Source organism: Microtus ochrogaster, chromosome 15 (assembly GCF_000317375.1).
Source record: "Microtus ochrogaster isolate Prairie Vole_2 chromosome 15, MicOch1.0, whole genome shotgun sequence".
In the NCBI taxonomy this organism is placed as follows: domain Eukaryota; kingdom Metazoa; phylum Chordata; class Mammalia; order Rodentia; family Cricetidae; genus Microtus; species Microtus ochrogaster.
This window is the reverse complement of record NC_022017.1, coordinates 18,080,249-18,095,589: the sequence shown is the minus strand read 5'-3', so window position 1 is coordinate 18,095,589 and position 15,341 is coordinate 18,080,249. Positions and strand designations below refer to the sequence as shown.

The 15,341-nt window shown below is 42.8% G+C and overlaps 1 protein-coding gene across 2 annotated transcripts in view; it reads right to left on the bottom strand.

The window, feature by feature from the left end:
- Positions 1–15,267, bottom strand: part of Gxylt1 (glucoside xylosyltransferase 1) — a 38,634-nt gene extending 23,367 nt beyond the window's left edge. The window contains exons 1-2 of one of the 2 annotated variants that reach the window (XM_026782733.1): positions 15,055–15,267; positions 2,830–2,922 (exon numbers count right to left, since the gene is read on the bottom strand). In XM_026782733.1, coding sequence (XP_026638534.1) covers positions 2,830–2,922; positions 15,055–15,263 — 302 coding nt within the window. In that variant the 5' untranslated portion in view covers positions 15,264–15,267. The remainder of the gene's footprint in view (positions 1–2,829; positions 2,923–15,054) is intronic. The other variant, XM_026782734.1, reaches the window with a different exon arrangement.
- Between the last annotated feature and the right edge of the window lie 74 nt (positions 15,268–15,341).

Sequence of the window (15,341 nt, the reverse complement as noted above, 5' to 3'; positions counted from 1 at the left end):
AGACTACCCTCTGACCTCACCATGACACAGCACAACACCCGAGACTACCCTCTGACCTCACCATGACACAGCACAACACCCGAGACTACCCTCTGACCTCACCATGACACAGCATAACACCCGAGACTACCCTCTGATCTCTACCACGGCAGAGCACATGCACCTGCATGCAGAATCACGGAACACACACAAAACTAAAACAGGCATCTGTCACTTCTGCTGTCTGTCTGATAAAAGGTCACTGAAAGAGGGAGATTTAGTTCTACCTAAGAAAGTGAGTTTAAGGGCTGGAGAAATGGCTCAGCAGTTTGGAGTGTCTGCTCATTTTCATCACCCATATTAGATAGCTCATGACCACCCGTAACTCCAGTTCAAAGGGATCTGACACCCTATCATCTGGCCTTTGTGAGCACTAAGCACACTTGTATACATTTAAAAAAAAAAAAAGAAAAGAAAAAAGAAACTGAGTTTAAGATATATTACAGAATGATAATGATACATAATGCAAAATGGTTTTTATTTTTGTATTCACTTGGTATAAACAGATACAATATTACAAGCAGAAAGTGTAAAAGAGGGGTATGACTTAAAATCTCAAATTCAAAAGCCTAGTGTTACCACTGCAGACTCCAGCTACTTGAAAGGCTGAAACATGGAGACTACATGAGCCTATAAGCCAAATACAGCCTGGAACCAACACAGAGAGAAAACCTGATATCAACGTACCCTTGCCATTTGCTTCTAGGATGCATATTTGAGAATTTGATACTTTATGTATACTATTATAAATATTAAGAATGCAGCTTGTTGCCAGGAGGTGGTGGTGCATGCCTTTAATACCAGCACTCAGAAGGCAGAGGCAGGTGGATCTCTGCGAGATCAAGGCCAGTCTAGTCTATAGAGAGAGTTCCAGGACATCCAAAAGCTACAGAGAAATCCTGTCTCAAAAAAAAACAAAAACAAAAACAAAAAACAAAACAAAAAAAATTGCAGCTTGTATTTCAGGCAATAAAGAACTGCTGAAAGGGGAAGAATTAAGTCTTCCCCAGGGATGAGCCCTCTAGTTGGTTCTCCAGTACTAAGTAGTCATTTCTGAAAACATATGCATACAAGTTACTCAGTGGACTCAGTAGGGTGTATACATACAAACATACATACATATGTGTGTGTGTGTGTGTGTGTGTGTGTGTGTGTGTGTGTGTGTGTGTGTGTGTAAAGAAAAAGAGGCCATAAATTTGAAGGGAGAGTGGGGGGCGGGCAGCTAGGAGGGGTGGTACAGAGCAAGGAAATGATGCAATTATAATTTTTTAATTGTTAAAAAAAAAATGTGGAGCCGGGCGATGGTGGCGCACCCCTTTAATCCCAGCACTCGGGAGGCAGAGGCAGGCGGATCTCTGTGAGTTCGAGACCAGCCTGGTCTACAGAGCTAGTTCCAGGACAGGCTCCAAAGCCACAGAGAAACCCTGTCTCGAAAATCCAAAAAAAAAAAAAAAAAAAATGTGGTAACTGGCATGGTCACTGGCAAACAGACTTGAGAATTTAAATTAACCATAAAGATACTGCAAAAACATTTGAACTGTTTTTGCTCTTGAGAAAGGCACATCAGGTCATTCCCACATTCTCCACCACTACTGTCTCAGGAGAGCAACTGCCTACAACACTTGATTCTCTTCCTGAAGGCAAGAGCAGCACAGGCCCCAGTCCAAAATCTTCTTCATCACACAGTGACTTTAAAAGGCAGTAAATAATGTCTTTTCTTTTACTCCTCCAGTAAGGATGTTCTTATCCTCTGCATCCTTACAAGCCTCTAGGCTAAAGCTAACATAATCTTTCCTGTCTCATCCCCTACAAAATGTGTTTTTAGTATACTAGCTTTTTGGTTTCAGGACATTTTGTTTAGGGCGAATGTGCATACACAGTATACAAATGGAGGCCAAAGCATCATTGTACAATCTCCTCTGTCAGGCTTGGCAGCAAGTGAACCATCCATCAGCCCCATCCAGCCCCATCCAGATGAACCATCCATCAGCCCCAGGACTTAAAAACACTAGGCATTTAATACCCAGTATTAAAGCCCCTACCTTTAAATTAGGTAACTGACAAACATGTGTGTATACACACACATGAATGCATATGCACATATACATACAGAATGTGCATGTTATCTGTAAATGTCTAGGGGAAGCCTTGTATCATCTTATCTTATGTAAGCCTGATTGTCAACTTAACAGAGCTTAAGAGTTACCCGAGAGAAGAACCTCCTAGATCAGAATGGAACATAAGCATGTTTGGGAAGACTGTCTCCATGACTGAAGTGGTAGGACCCAGAACACTGTAGGCATCATGAGGTAAGTGGGCCTAGCTTCTATAATGAAGGGAGCTGAGCAAGCAAGAACGCAAGCCAGCAAATAGCATCCCTCCATGGTTCCTCCTGACTTCCCACAGGAGTGGACTGTGACCTGGAAGTGTAAACCAAGCAACCCTTTCCTCCCAAGCTGTTTAGTCAGATTGCTTTATCATAGCAACAGAAAGCAAACTAATCATACCTACCTATCATTTTATTAGTAAAGGTCAATCATATATTCTCCTAAAACTTACAGCTTAATGACATTTAGAAAAAAATTTAGAGCATTTTCATATAATATGTATTAAAATTAGTAATACTAGGAGATAAAAGAATAGAAAACCCAAACAGTATATCAATTATTTAGTTATATGATACTAAATTATAGGAAAATAAACAGTCATGTTTTATTACAGTGATAGATTTGATCATCTCCTATCTAGTCTTACCTACTCTGATCTACCAATTAAATATTAAGGGCCTACCTAAAAGCCGCTTCCCAAAAGCAGTTCATTCCACAAACATCAGAGGGCAGCATCCAATAGTGATTCCAGTAACAGAGAGAGAGATCTTTACACCTGACGGTGAGAAGAAATAACAGTCCTGGGTGAGTATTCAGACTGCGCACTACCAAGGAGTTAACTGAGTAACACATTAACTTCATGTTCCAGTTTACAGCACGAAACTGCAAATCCAATTGCTATGGAAAATCAAAGCAATTTTGGAAAACTGATTTCTTTACTTAGGGCACACTGTTTGAAATAAAACCTCCAGACCACTGATTAGGTAGAATATCCTACAACTGTACATTTTTGTGGTCAGGAACTCTCTGGATACATTAAAACCTCTTCCACTCTGACATATGTAAGACATTAATGCATCTTATCTTTTTCTTCACAGACTGTGCATACTATCCTAGAAAATCATTTCACCCACATATTCTATTTGCCACAAAAGTAGAATGTCGCAAATACAGGTGTAATGGGAGGAAAAGATCATTAAATACATTCAAACTAATCAACCTGAACTACTTCTATGTGTTTCAAGCTGAAAAGCAGGCATTGTGAGGACAGTCACGGCTGCTTCAGCCTACACTCTGTTTCGATACACTACAAAAGCGAGATGTGGGCTTGCTTAAAGAAGGAGATAAAAAATGGAAAAGTGTCACGTTGCAAAAATGTTTTTCATGGTCATTTCCTTCCAAAGCAACCATCTAACACCCGCTCACGCCCGAAGGCCTTCTGCACCACGTCACTGACTAGGACATCCCACTCAGCACTGCAGAGCTTTGCCCTCCGTGGAGTCAACTTGAGGTTGCTACTCTAATGTCAAAACTCCTAGTCTGAATTTCCATAAATTTCTATGATCCGTGATGCAAAGCAGGAGCCCTCAGCCAGAAGGCGTCGTGCTCTCTCTTGAAGAATGCACACCAGACTAACGATGAAACAGACGATAGGACCAGGGTCTGACTGGTAAGTTTTTACACACTGCCTAGGAGATTCTCTATCTACTACATAAGCTACAGCATTGGGACTCTAAAGTCACTGGGCAAAGCTACGTTGTTATTTGCTTTTCCTTTGAGAGACACATCAATGCCTACAAAGTTGAGTGTTTTAATTTTTGAAAAGATTAGTCAGGAAAGTAAATGTGCACCCAACAGTAATGCTTATCTCTTGATTAGAAACTTTGTGTGTACCCTACTAGGGATAATTATTTGTGTTTAAAATATAACAGTTCTTATAGGCAGCCAAACTCGGAGGTATCCTAACAAAATACATATACGTCTTTCAAATTCAAGTGCTTGCACATCCAGTTAAGCCTAACAACAAACTTTTGGATAAAGACATTTTCAGTATCATTTTAACACATCTTACTTACAATCAACACCTAGCATGTACCTTTGTTCTTGGTGGTGGGGGGGGGGGAACTAACCCTATTATTCTTTTTTTTAAAATATTTATTTATTTAATATATATGCAATATTCTGTCTGTGTGTATGACTGCAGGCCAGAAGAGGGCACCAGACCTCATTACAGATGGTTGTGAGCCACCATGTGGTTGCTGGGAATTGAACTCAGGACCTTTGGAAGAGCAGTCAGTGCTCTTAACCTCTGAGCCATCTCTCCAGCCCCTAACCCTATTATTCTATTTCTCCTGCCAAACTACACAACAGGGTAAAAGAGAAATGAAAACGGAAATCTCAGTTGTTCAATAAATATTATTTTGTAAAGTTGGGTACAACAATACCATTTTCTGCTGCAGCTTTTACTCCATTTTACACAACACATGATTGTGCGTTATTCCCTAAATCTGCCTGGTCCTAAGACCCCTTACTAGAAATGCAGACCAAGGACTCTGTCCTCTGCCTGGTTAATCAGCATCAGCAGAGCCATGGTGGCTGGAAATATAACCAGGCCTCAAAGCCAAATCTGAGTGAACATAGTATAGCAAGCAATGACACGGGAGGAACGAAGGTGTGGACGCACAAGTCTGGAATCCTTAGCACTCCAGAGGCTGAGGCAGGGACTCTAGTTCTAGGCCCCACAAAGGAATTTTTCATCAAAAGTACTACCACTGGGGCTAAAGAGATGGCTCAGATGTTAAGACTGCTCTTCCAGAGGTCCTGAGTTCAATTCTCAGCAACCATGTGGTGGCTCATAACCATCCATAATGAGATCTGGTGCCCTTTGGCCTTCAGGAAGACATACAGGCAGAACACTGTATACATGATAAATATGTATTTTAAAAAGGTAGTACCACTGGCTTGCCATATATGCATAAGGTATAGATATTGTTCCTTGCACCCATTCATCCCCAAAAAATTACCAATAAAGTTGTTCATATAATAAATGCTGCTTATATACAGTAACAACTTAAAATCTTCTTTCCTTCCTTTCTTTTTCTTTCTTTCTTTTTGGTCTCACTGTGTAGTCCAAGATGGCCTAGAACTTGCTATTTCACACAGATGCACCTGCCTCTGCCTCCAGTGTGCTGAGATTAAAGGTGTGTGCTCATACTCAACACAATTTAGATTCTTAAGTTTGGATGTTTCAATGGATCCATGGTTACCAAGAACAATTTAAAACCTTTCAAAGCCTAACAAATCACTCATCACCGCTAATATTTGTTTATCATCACTACCCATACTTTTAAGATATCTGCCTGCCAGGTAAAGGGGTGCATACCTCTTATCTCAGTACTTGGGAGGCAGAGTCAGGCAATCTCTGTGAGTTCGAGGGCAGCCAGAAAGCCATAGTTGAGACCCAACAAAAAAATTGACTACAAATATCTCAGTAGGAAAAGGTGACATACATGTTGACAAACCCAGAGAAGCTGCTGACACTGCTCAAGCCTGAGTAGCTTCAAGTAAACACCCATGTAAGCAGAAGCGGTTTCCTCAAACTGTCCACACACGCTAGCCACAAGATTTCTAAGTCAAGGGCCGCTCCTCAGTGTTACAGTTACAATAGCCTGCTACATCCCAAGGCGGTGACTTAAAGGTGACAGAAGGCAGGGCCACAGACTTGAGAGTTGAATTCAAGACTGTTGTAGGCACTTGGCAGCCTAATTAAGCTTAAATCTTCTAAATCTTTGAGATATACCAAGGTCTCTGGATTTTGCTGGTGCTGAACTACAGAATCAAAGTTCAGTAGATTAAGGTCATAAATTCTAGGGCACTCCTACCATGAGGTAAGTAGAATTTATTTTACTTCACCCAAAATGTAGGTCCATGTTTCTTGGACCTTTGAACTCAAGGATACGCACTGTAAGACACCCAAGGTGTTTGGAGAAATAACATGAGTGGGTGTAAGGCAGCAACCCAAGCTGGGCTTGCTGTCAGAAGCCAGCATTAAATGCCAGTTCTGTGAAAAGCTGACCTGCTGCAGCACTTGCGTGGACCAGCAGCCTACTGGGTACTCTTCCAGTCAACGTTGGCATCTGGGCCACCTTCCTCCTGTCCACACCAAGTTCTTAATTCTCTCCCTGTTCATTCAATAAATTACCAACTGAATGATCAGATACACTGGCAAAACACCAGAAAAAAAACACAGGGAGTAAAGCAGGCACAATCACACTTGTCTAGTAGGGAATGAGAAAGTATCACCTTGGATACTGCAATGTAGAATAGTTCCAATAGTTCCACAATTCTCCAACACCACTAACTTGTACCCCAACTCCTCTGAGCTAAACCAGGAAATCCTGGCTGGACCTGGTCATCACTTGAAACTGACACCCTAAATGGCAATCCTCCTCTCCTGTCAGACAACCTCTAGGTGCACGCAGGCTCCCTCCTGTACTCATTTCCCTCCCTATTACTCTAGAGCACAGGGCCAATCCATTCTCTACTCTTACTCTATCCTTTGGCAATACCTTTCTAGTAAAATATCAAATTAAAGCCAGGTCATTTGTTCACAAGCTCGCATGACTACAAAGAAATGACATAAATACACCGACTCTGAACTGATTCAGCCTGTCCTTCACTAGGCCCTCTGTGGGATCGCGACACTATACGCACTTCACCTGCACTGATTCTTAGACTTTTCTCGGGGGCCCTAAAAAGACCACCCCATATCAATTAGCCCTGCCGGGCCTTCCCCTGAATCAGAAGCATTAGGAAAACTACCTCAATGCTCATACTCACCCATCTCACACCCTGAACTAACGCAAGTGAGTCCTACTTGCCTCCATTAACTTTCCTCCCTCTAAAGGGAAGCTGTATTTCATTATTCATTGACTCTGGCCTGAAGTTACTTGCTTTGGTCAAAATGACATGTTGTAAGCGACTTATCCTAGGGCCTGGAGCATGGTAGGCAAATATTCTACCACTGACTTCCAACCCCAGCTTTCTCACTCAACTTCTGCAGGAGACTGAGCATAAGGTAAGGACAGCTTCTTCAGCCTTAGTTTTAGAATGAGATGTCTACTGCAGAGGGACAGGCACAGACCTGCAATGGTTAAGAAACTGTTGCTGTTTATTGTTAATTTATAAACTGCAGAGAAGCTTGGAGATGTTAGAAAAGCAATAAAGAGTGACAGAAGCCAAAATTCCCCTTTAAAGTATAAATTTAGAGACCAGCAAGATGGCTCTGCAGGCAGCTCAATCTCTGGAACCCACATGATGGAAGAAGAGAATTTGCTGTAGGTTGTCCTGTCACCTCCACAGTCACTACAGTGCGCGCGCGCACACACACACACACACACACACAAGTTTTTTTTTAAAAAAAAGCTAATGTTTGGGGGCTGGAGAGATGGCTCAGTGGTTAAGAGCATTGCCTGCTCTTCCAAAGGTCCTAAGTTCAATTCCCAGCAACCATATGGTGGCTCACAACCATCTGTAAAGAGGTCTGGTGCCCTCTTCTGGCCTGCAGGCATACACACAGACAGAATATTGTATACATAATAAAATAAATATTAAAAAAAAAAGCTAATGTTTGAGCAACCACAGCCCATAACTTCCACCCCTAATACTCAACAGCACTAAAAACACCTATGTCCACAGGAAAGATGTATATGGCCAGGGAGTGTTGAGACAGAGGTCATCCTAGCTATACAATAAACTTGAGGCCAGGCTTAGCTGTAACACTTTGTCCCCAAAACAACAACAAAAGTAAATATAAATAGATGTTCATAAATAGAACTATTATTCATAACAGCCAAACAGTAGAAAACTACCCAAATGCTTATCAATAAACAAATGTGTTAGATCCATTTAATAAAATACCAATAGTATACATGCTACAGATGAACCCTAAAAACACAACCTAAATGAAAGAGGCCAAACTCAAAGTTCACACTTGGTATGATTCATTTATGGAAAATACCAGGATAAGCGAACTTATGAAGACAACAGATCTGTGGGAGTCAAGGGTTACAGGACTAAGGGATGGAGTGACTCATGGGTATGCGATCTTTGTCGGGCAGTCATTAAACTCTAAAAACTAATGCATACATATCTGGATGGGAAGAGTCAGGCTGTTTCTTGATTGTAATGCCACGTTGGGAAACACAGTATACAGACAAGAGTTAAAATTCATTACTGGGGGGCTAAGGAGACAGTTCATTCAGTAAAGTGCTTGAGAAACAAACAAGGACTAGGTTGAGATGCCCAGCACCCACATAAAAATCCAGTGTCACAGAACACCTGTGACCCCAGTGCTAGGGGTAGAGACAGGATGACCCCTGGACTTGCTGTCCAGCCAGTCTAGCTCCAGGATCAGTGAGACTTGTCTCAGAAATACGGTGATTAAGAGAAGACAATCTCTGGTACACACACACACACACACACACACACACACACACACACACACACACACTACAAAGACAAGGAAAAGAGGTTTGGCTGCTCTTGCAGAGGACAGAGTTTGGTTCTCAGCATCCATATCAGGCAGCTCAAACTGCCTAAAACTCCAGCTCCAGGGGATCTATTATCCTCTGACCTGCGTACACATGCAAACACTCACACATATACACAGAAATAAAGATGAATCCAGAGAAAACAAAACACCAGAGATACACTGTGTCTTCACTTCAAATATCCACTCTCCCTCCCACTTGTGAAAAACAGCTTTTTAGGTCAGGGATAGTAGCAAACACCTGTAATCCCAGCATTCAAGAGGCTGAGGCAAGCATAAGCTGTAGAGCAAAACCCTGTGGGAGGGAAGGAGGGAAATAAAAAGTGTGTTTCTGAAGACTACAGTGTTACTAGATTCAATAAATAAAGGTACATGAGCAATCTGAAGACTGTCCTGCTCACACTCAGAATGAGATTCAAAATCTTGAAAAATAAAGGGGGTTACCCAGCTTTTACTACTCAAAAAGGTACATAGATGTTCAAGCCTCAAAGCAGCAACTCTAAACAACCAGCTTATGGTGAGACTGCGAGGGAGGTAGCTATGTTATCAGTGACACAGGGACGTCCCTGAGTGTGCGTGCTGGGCCTTGTTACCAAGTTACCTAAGGTTTCATACACAAAGCTCTAGGTTCTGAATATAAGCAAACAAATCAAGGGGTGGCACAGGTCACAGGAATTTATATATGTAATTAAAATGCTCAAAACCACATAATCACACTGAGAGAGACACAGAGAGAGAGAGAGCAGAGAGAGAGAGACAGACAGACAGACAGAGACAGAGAGAGACAGAGACAGAGAGAGACAGAGACAGAGAGAGAACTGTGCAAAACATGGTATCTGGATGAGTTCTGGAGACTACAACGTCAACTCTCGGGCATTAATATTATCCTACACTGATCTATCTTCTGGATATAAAGAAACTCACTCTAATGTAAGATGTTACTACTAGGATCTGGGTGAAAGATGCATAGGGTATCTCTAAACTTACCAAGAATTAGCATTTATTTCAGAACAAAAATTTTCTCACCAGGCAATGGTGGCACACGTCGTTAATCCTAGCACTTGGGAGGTAGAGGCAGGAGGATCTCTGTGAGTTCGAGGCCAGCTTGGTCTACACAACTAGTTCCAGGACAGGCTCCAATGCTACAAAGAGAAACCCTATCTCAAATAAACAAAAACAAAGAAAATTTTCTTCTCGAAAGAAAACTAATTTAGAATAAGACACATTTCGGGGCTGGAGAGGTGGTTCAGTGGTTAGAAGCACTAGCTGCTCTTCAGAGGTCTTCAGTTTGATTCCCAGCACCCACATGGTGGCTCACAGCCATCTATTGTGGGACCTGATGCCCTCTTCTGGCATAAAGGCATACATGCAGATAGAGCACTCATATGCATAAAATAAATTTGTTTAAAGAGACACCTTTTCAAAATTGTCAGTGATTACAAATTTTTCAAAAAGTATACTCTGGGACTGCAGCACACACCTGCGATCCTAGCACTTGGAAAGCCGAGGGGAGAGACTAAGTTTAAGGTCAGTGTAAGCTACAACGAAACCCTGTCTCAAAAAAAAAAAAAAAACAAAACAAGGAGCTGGAGAGACGACTCAATGGTTAAAAGCACAGGCTGCTCCTCCAGAGGACTGGGTCCATCTTAGCTAAAGTTCAGAGGCTCTAACCCCCTTTCTGGCCTGAGAGCACCAGGCATACATGTGCTACACAAACACACACGCAGGCAAACCATTCACGCACATAAAATAAGAATAAATGCACCTTTAAAAAAATGTTTTATTTTTTAATTTAAAAAAGCATAAAGCCAGGATGGCTGGCTGGCGGTGTGATTCTTTAATCCCAGCATTAAAAGGCAGAGGCAGTGGATCTCCCTGAGTTCCAGGACAGCGCCAAGGTTCAAAACAAAACAAAACAAAACAAAACAGTGTGGTACGAGCTACTTGGGAGGCTGAAACAGAGGGTGTGAGTCTAGGAGTTGAAAACTAGTGTGGGTTCTAGTGAGACCCTGCCAAAGACACAACCAACCAAAGCACTTAAGACCAATGCTCTCCATATCAACACCTCTCAAACTGGGAGCGGATTAAATCCAAGATGTCTCCCGAGTAGGCAGGCCCTGAGTGAAGATGAGCAGACACATCCTCAGTGCATGTGAATCATGCACAGGACACATCAAGGACCTCATGCCTCAGACCCATGGGAACCATGAAGCCTCTCCCCCTCAAGCCCCACCCCCACTCCCATGAGGCTCCTTCCTCTGGCCCCAGTGTGATCACTTACAGTGTAGATGTACTGACCAGTGTGTGCAAAAACTACCGACTGCAGCTTCCTCCTGACGTTTACAGCCTACGAATTCTCTACTCCAGACACGGCTCCCAGATAACTTCCCTGTGCTGTGGCAGCACTCCATCAGTGCCCGGCTTTTCTGTCCATGTGGCCACATGCCTGCCCTTTCTTCGTCCCCTCACTGTGCCAGTCAGGTTTCCAGGACCAAGGATATAACAGTCTTCTGTATTTTATTAAATTAAAAAAGGTGGGGTTTTTTTTTCATTTCAAAATGTCCATAATAATCACAAGACTTCTGTAAAATCTGTATACAACGTAAGTTTTTCTTTCTCCATAAAGAGTCAAGGAAAACTTCAAGCAGTCCACTGTAAGAATGTGGAAGGCTGAGTGCGGGACTACAAGGCAACAATACGATCTCAAGCCGAGGGCACCTGGGACATTCAAGAGACCACAATTGGAGCATGTCAGGGAAATTAGCGGGATTTACGTCTGCCTGGGCAACTCACTTGCAACTGCTGCGTGTCTAACTTCTAGCTCTCTACCAGATCTTCCCTGGGTCTTGGGTCTCTAATTTCATAATCACTCAGAAAGTGAGGAAAGGGTAGTGTCACAAGCAGATGGTACTGAAACAACTGCCCAATCATCTCAAAGAGTGATCACAGAGCACTCTCTTCCCCTGACAAAAAACAAATCTAGATTATGATGTTAAATGCTTTTCTAAAAAATGTGTGGGAGGAGGAACTCTGGAACAAAGTTGTTCTGTGCATAATAAAGATAAAAAAATGAAAAAAAAAAGCTAACCTGAAAACAAAAAGCTTTAAATTCACGCAACATACACTTTCCAAACAAAACTTAAGTTATTATTCAGAGAAAAGAATTCCAACAGTCATGACATAGGTAACAGTATTTAATATTTAAAATAAAATCTCTAGGCCATTGGATACCTTTAATCCCAGCACTCAGATTGCAAGTTCTAGGACAGTCAAGGCTACAAAGAGAAACTCTACCTCAAAATACCAAAAAAATAAAAATAAAAAAGCAAAAAACCTCTAAGCCAAAAGTATACTTCTTAGTCAAATGAGTATCTCCAAGGACACATATTAATTACTACTTTTTATTAAATATTATGGATCAGGATTATGGACTGTTTTTGTATGCTCCCACCCCACCAAAAAATTCTGATCTTTGATGTGATAACGATCATTAATGTCGTGAGTGATGGAGGAAGGTCATTGGTTAATTAAATAAAGAAGCTGCTTGCCCTGGTAGGTTAAAACATAGGTGGGAGGAGTAAACAGAGCAGAATGCTGGGAGGAAGAGGAAGTGAGCTCAGAGACTCTACAGCTCTGCCCTCTGGAGCAGAGACACCATGCTCCCATCTCCAGGACTGATGCGAAAGCTCTGAGACGTGGGCGATGAAGCTCCGACCCAGGATGGACGTAGGCTAGAATCTTCCCAGTAAGACCGGTGCTCACAGATTATTAGAGATGGGTTGATCGGGATATCAGAATTAGCCAGTAAGGGCTAGAGCTAAAGGGCCAAGCAGTGTTTAAATGAATACAGTTTGTGTGTTATTTCAGGTAAAGCTAGCCTTGCGGGCAGCAGGGTGCTGGGGACGCAGCCCCGCCGCTCCTATTACTACACGTGGGTACCCAGGCCTTTGGTAGGTGATTAGAATGTAGACATTACTGTCCATGGAGAATTGAGAGGCTCTGGACCTGCCTGGCTATGAGAGAACACAGCAGGAAGGTATAAAAAACAATGGACTCCTGTTGTTTCCAAGCAACACAGAAGTTTTGCTATAGCAGCCCAGACATCACTCAACAAAGATGTGACGTAGATGCCACTATGTTGTTGAATAAACTGAAATACAGCGTGGCGCTGGTGCTGGAGGCCTCATTAATGAGGCGGAGTAAGGGGCTTACCTAGGTATTTCAACTTTCTCCCGTGTTCAGTGCCCCAACTTCCCTCCTCTTCAAAATCAGATTCAGGGAAGAAGGACGAAACAGTATTGCAAAAATAATGGTTAAATCTATCTCTCAACTGTATCAGGGGATCTCAGTATTTATTTGATTCTTAATAATACCCCATGTTTAAAACACAGATGTCTAGACTTCATTGTCAGGCATTCTAGTTTAGCAGGTTTCTTACTGGAGTCCAGGGAACAGAACTTTACCCCCCAAAGTAAAGAAAAAATAAAAAAGAAAGAAAGAAAGAGAAAATAAAGAAAAAAGGGGGAGCGGAGGACTTAACCTTTAAAATTAAAACATCAGCTCCAGTTTTACAGTGCCAGGCACCATACTATGCCATCTATGCAACTACTCATTCAGTTCTCACAAACAGTCCATATCTAATGAGGAAGTCCAGAGCCAGTGTGTGTCAAAGGTTAAGTCCAGGACTCAAAAGCCCTCACTCTCTCCAGTGTTTAATTTTCAGTCTATCCCACCAGGGTCTCCAGTACTCAGCAGAAGGGAACTTGATGCCTCGCTAATATGAGGAGGAGGGAAGGAAATGACAATCATTTCTGAACGTGCATCCAAATATCCTGTTGCTAATATTCAATACACACAACTTTTATTTGTCAATTATATCCCAATGTAGCTGAAAATTTATTATCTACATTTTACAGTAAAGAAATTAATACACAATAAAGTAACAATGTGATCAAGGGAACCTGCACCCGTGAGAGCATGAGAACACAAGTTTGTATGACTAAAACTTAGGCATTCTCTGTGTACTAAAACCCTGGAGGGAGGGAAGTCAGCACCTGGCCAGGCAAATCCTTCACCACTGGGGTACACAGCCAGCCCTGGGTCTGCTGAACCTGGGTCTCACTATGTAACCCAAGCTGGCCTGGAACTCACTATGAAAACCAGACTGGCACTGAATTTGCCATCTTTGCCATCCTCCCTGCCTTACCTCCTGAGTGCTGAGAATACAGGTGTAGGCCACAAAACCTGGCTTGAAATAATTGTTTCAAACCGTATACACTAATTGAGAAAAGATTTCTCTGAAATACTGGTCTTACCATTCAATATGTTTTACTTTATGGAGTTGGAAAGATTTTTCCCCCCTAAGAAGTTCCTGTTCTGTAATTCTGGGCAATTAATACTTTTTTAAAGATATGGCCAATGGTATCTAAGGATATACCCAGATCCCACATTCCTCTGACTACGATCAAATCACAATCCCCATGCTGCTTTTCCTTTGTACCTCCCTTCTCTCTGGATGGCACACAAATGCTCAAAGAGGGTAATTTTTACAATTTCCCTGTCTTCTACTCTTCAATATGTTGCCCAAAAATACAGGTATCCTGAAGGCAGTGCGAAACACTCGGATTGTTAAGTACACTGCCACAACAGTTTTCCATTAAATTTCACAATTCGAACCCTGACAGGGATTTATGCAAATCCACCAAATCATTTTGGTGTCTTATAAATACCCGATTTTTCACTCGGGAGGCAGAGGCAGGCGAATCTCTGTGAGTTCGAGACCAGCCTGGTCTACAAGAGCTAGTTCCAGGACAGGCTCCAAAAACCACAGAGAAACCCTGTCTCGAAAAACCAAAATAAATAAATAAATACCCAATTTTTAAAAAATGAAATCTTCATCCCAACCCTCCCATAAAATATGAGCACATAAAGCAACGCTCTCAACTTCCTCCAAGTTTCCTGATAAGCCGAGTATTTCCAAAACAAAAATCATAGCTCACTTTATGCCACGGCCAGATTTATCTAAACACTGCGACTGCTGATGAAAATGCTAAGATTTCTGATGAAAATTTAGACACCTGGGAGGTGGGGACTCAACAAGGGCACCAGCCTGATTCTTAAATAGCTCAGCTTCAACTCCATGGAAACAGGAGGGAATTCCCTCTAGCCACAGTGTAACCGGGATTTTTGTGGGTCATCACTTACTCCCAACGAACCTTTTAGAAAGTTGCAAGTTAATTCAATTTCTAACTGCTCTAGACACTGGGTCTAAAGCCAAACAGAAAGTTCTCGGTTCTAAAAGAGGCGCGTCCCGCCCGCGGACTCACAGATCCCAGCGCCCTACACTGCGGCCCGTACCTGCCCGACCGGTCAAAGCCCGCGCTGCCCGCGCCTCTCCCGGGGCCGCGTCCGCCGTCCGCCAGCCAGGAACCCATCGCCGCGGCCTGCGGCCTGCGACCTCCGGCCGCTCCTTCCTCCAAGGACACTGCGAGCTGGCTGAAGGCGTACAGCAGCGAGCAGAAGCCGCAGGCCAGGCACAGCCCTACAACCCGCAGGTAGCGCCGCATCCCGGCCCGCGCTACCGCCTCCGCCGCCGCCGTCACGGCCGCCACCGCTGCCGCACCCGCCCGGGCTATCTGCGAGGA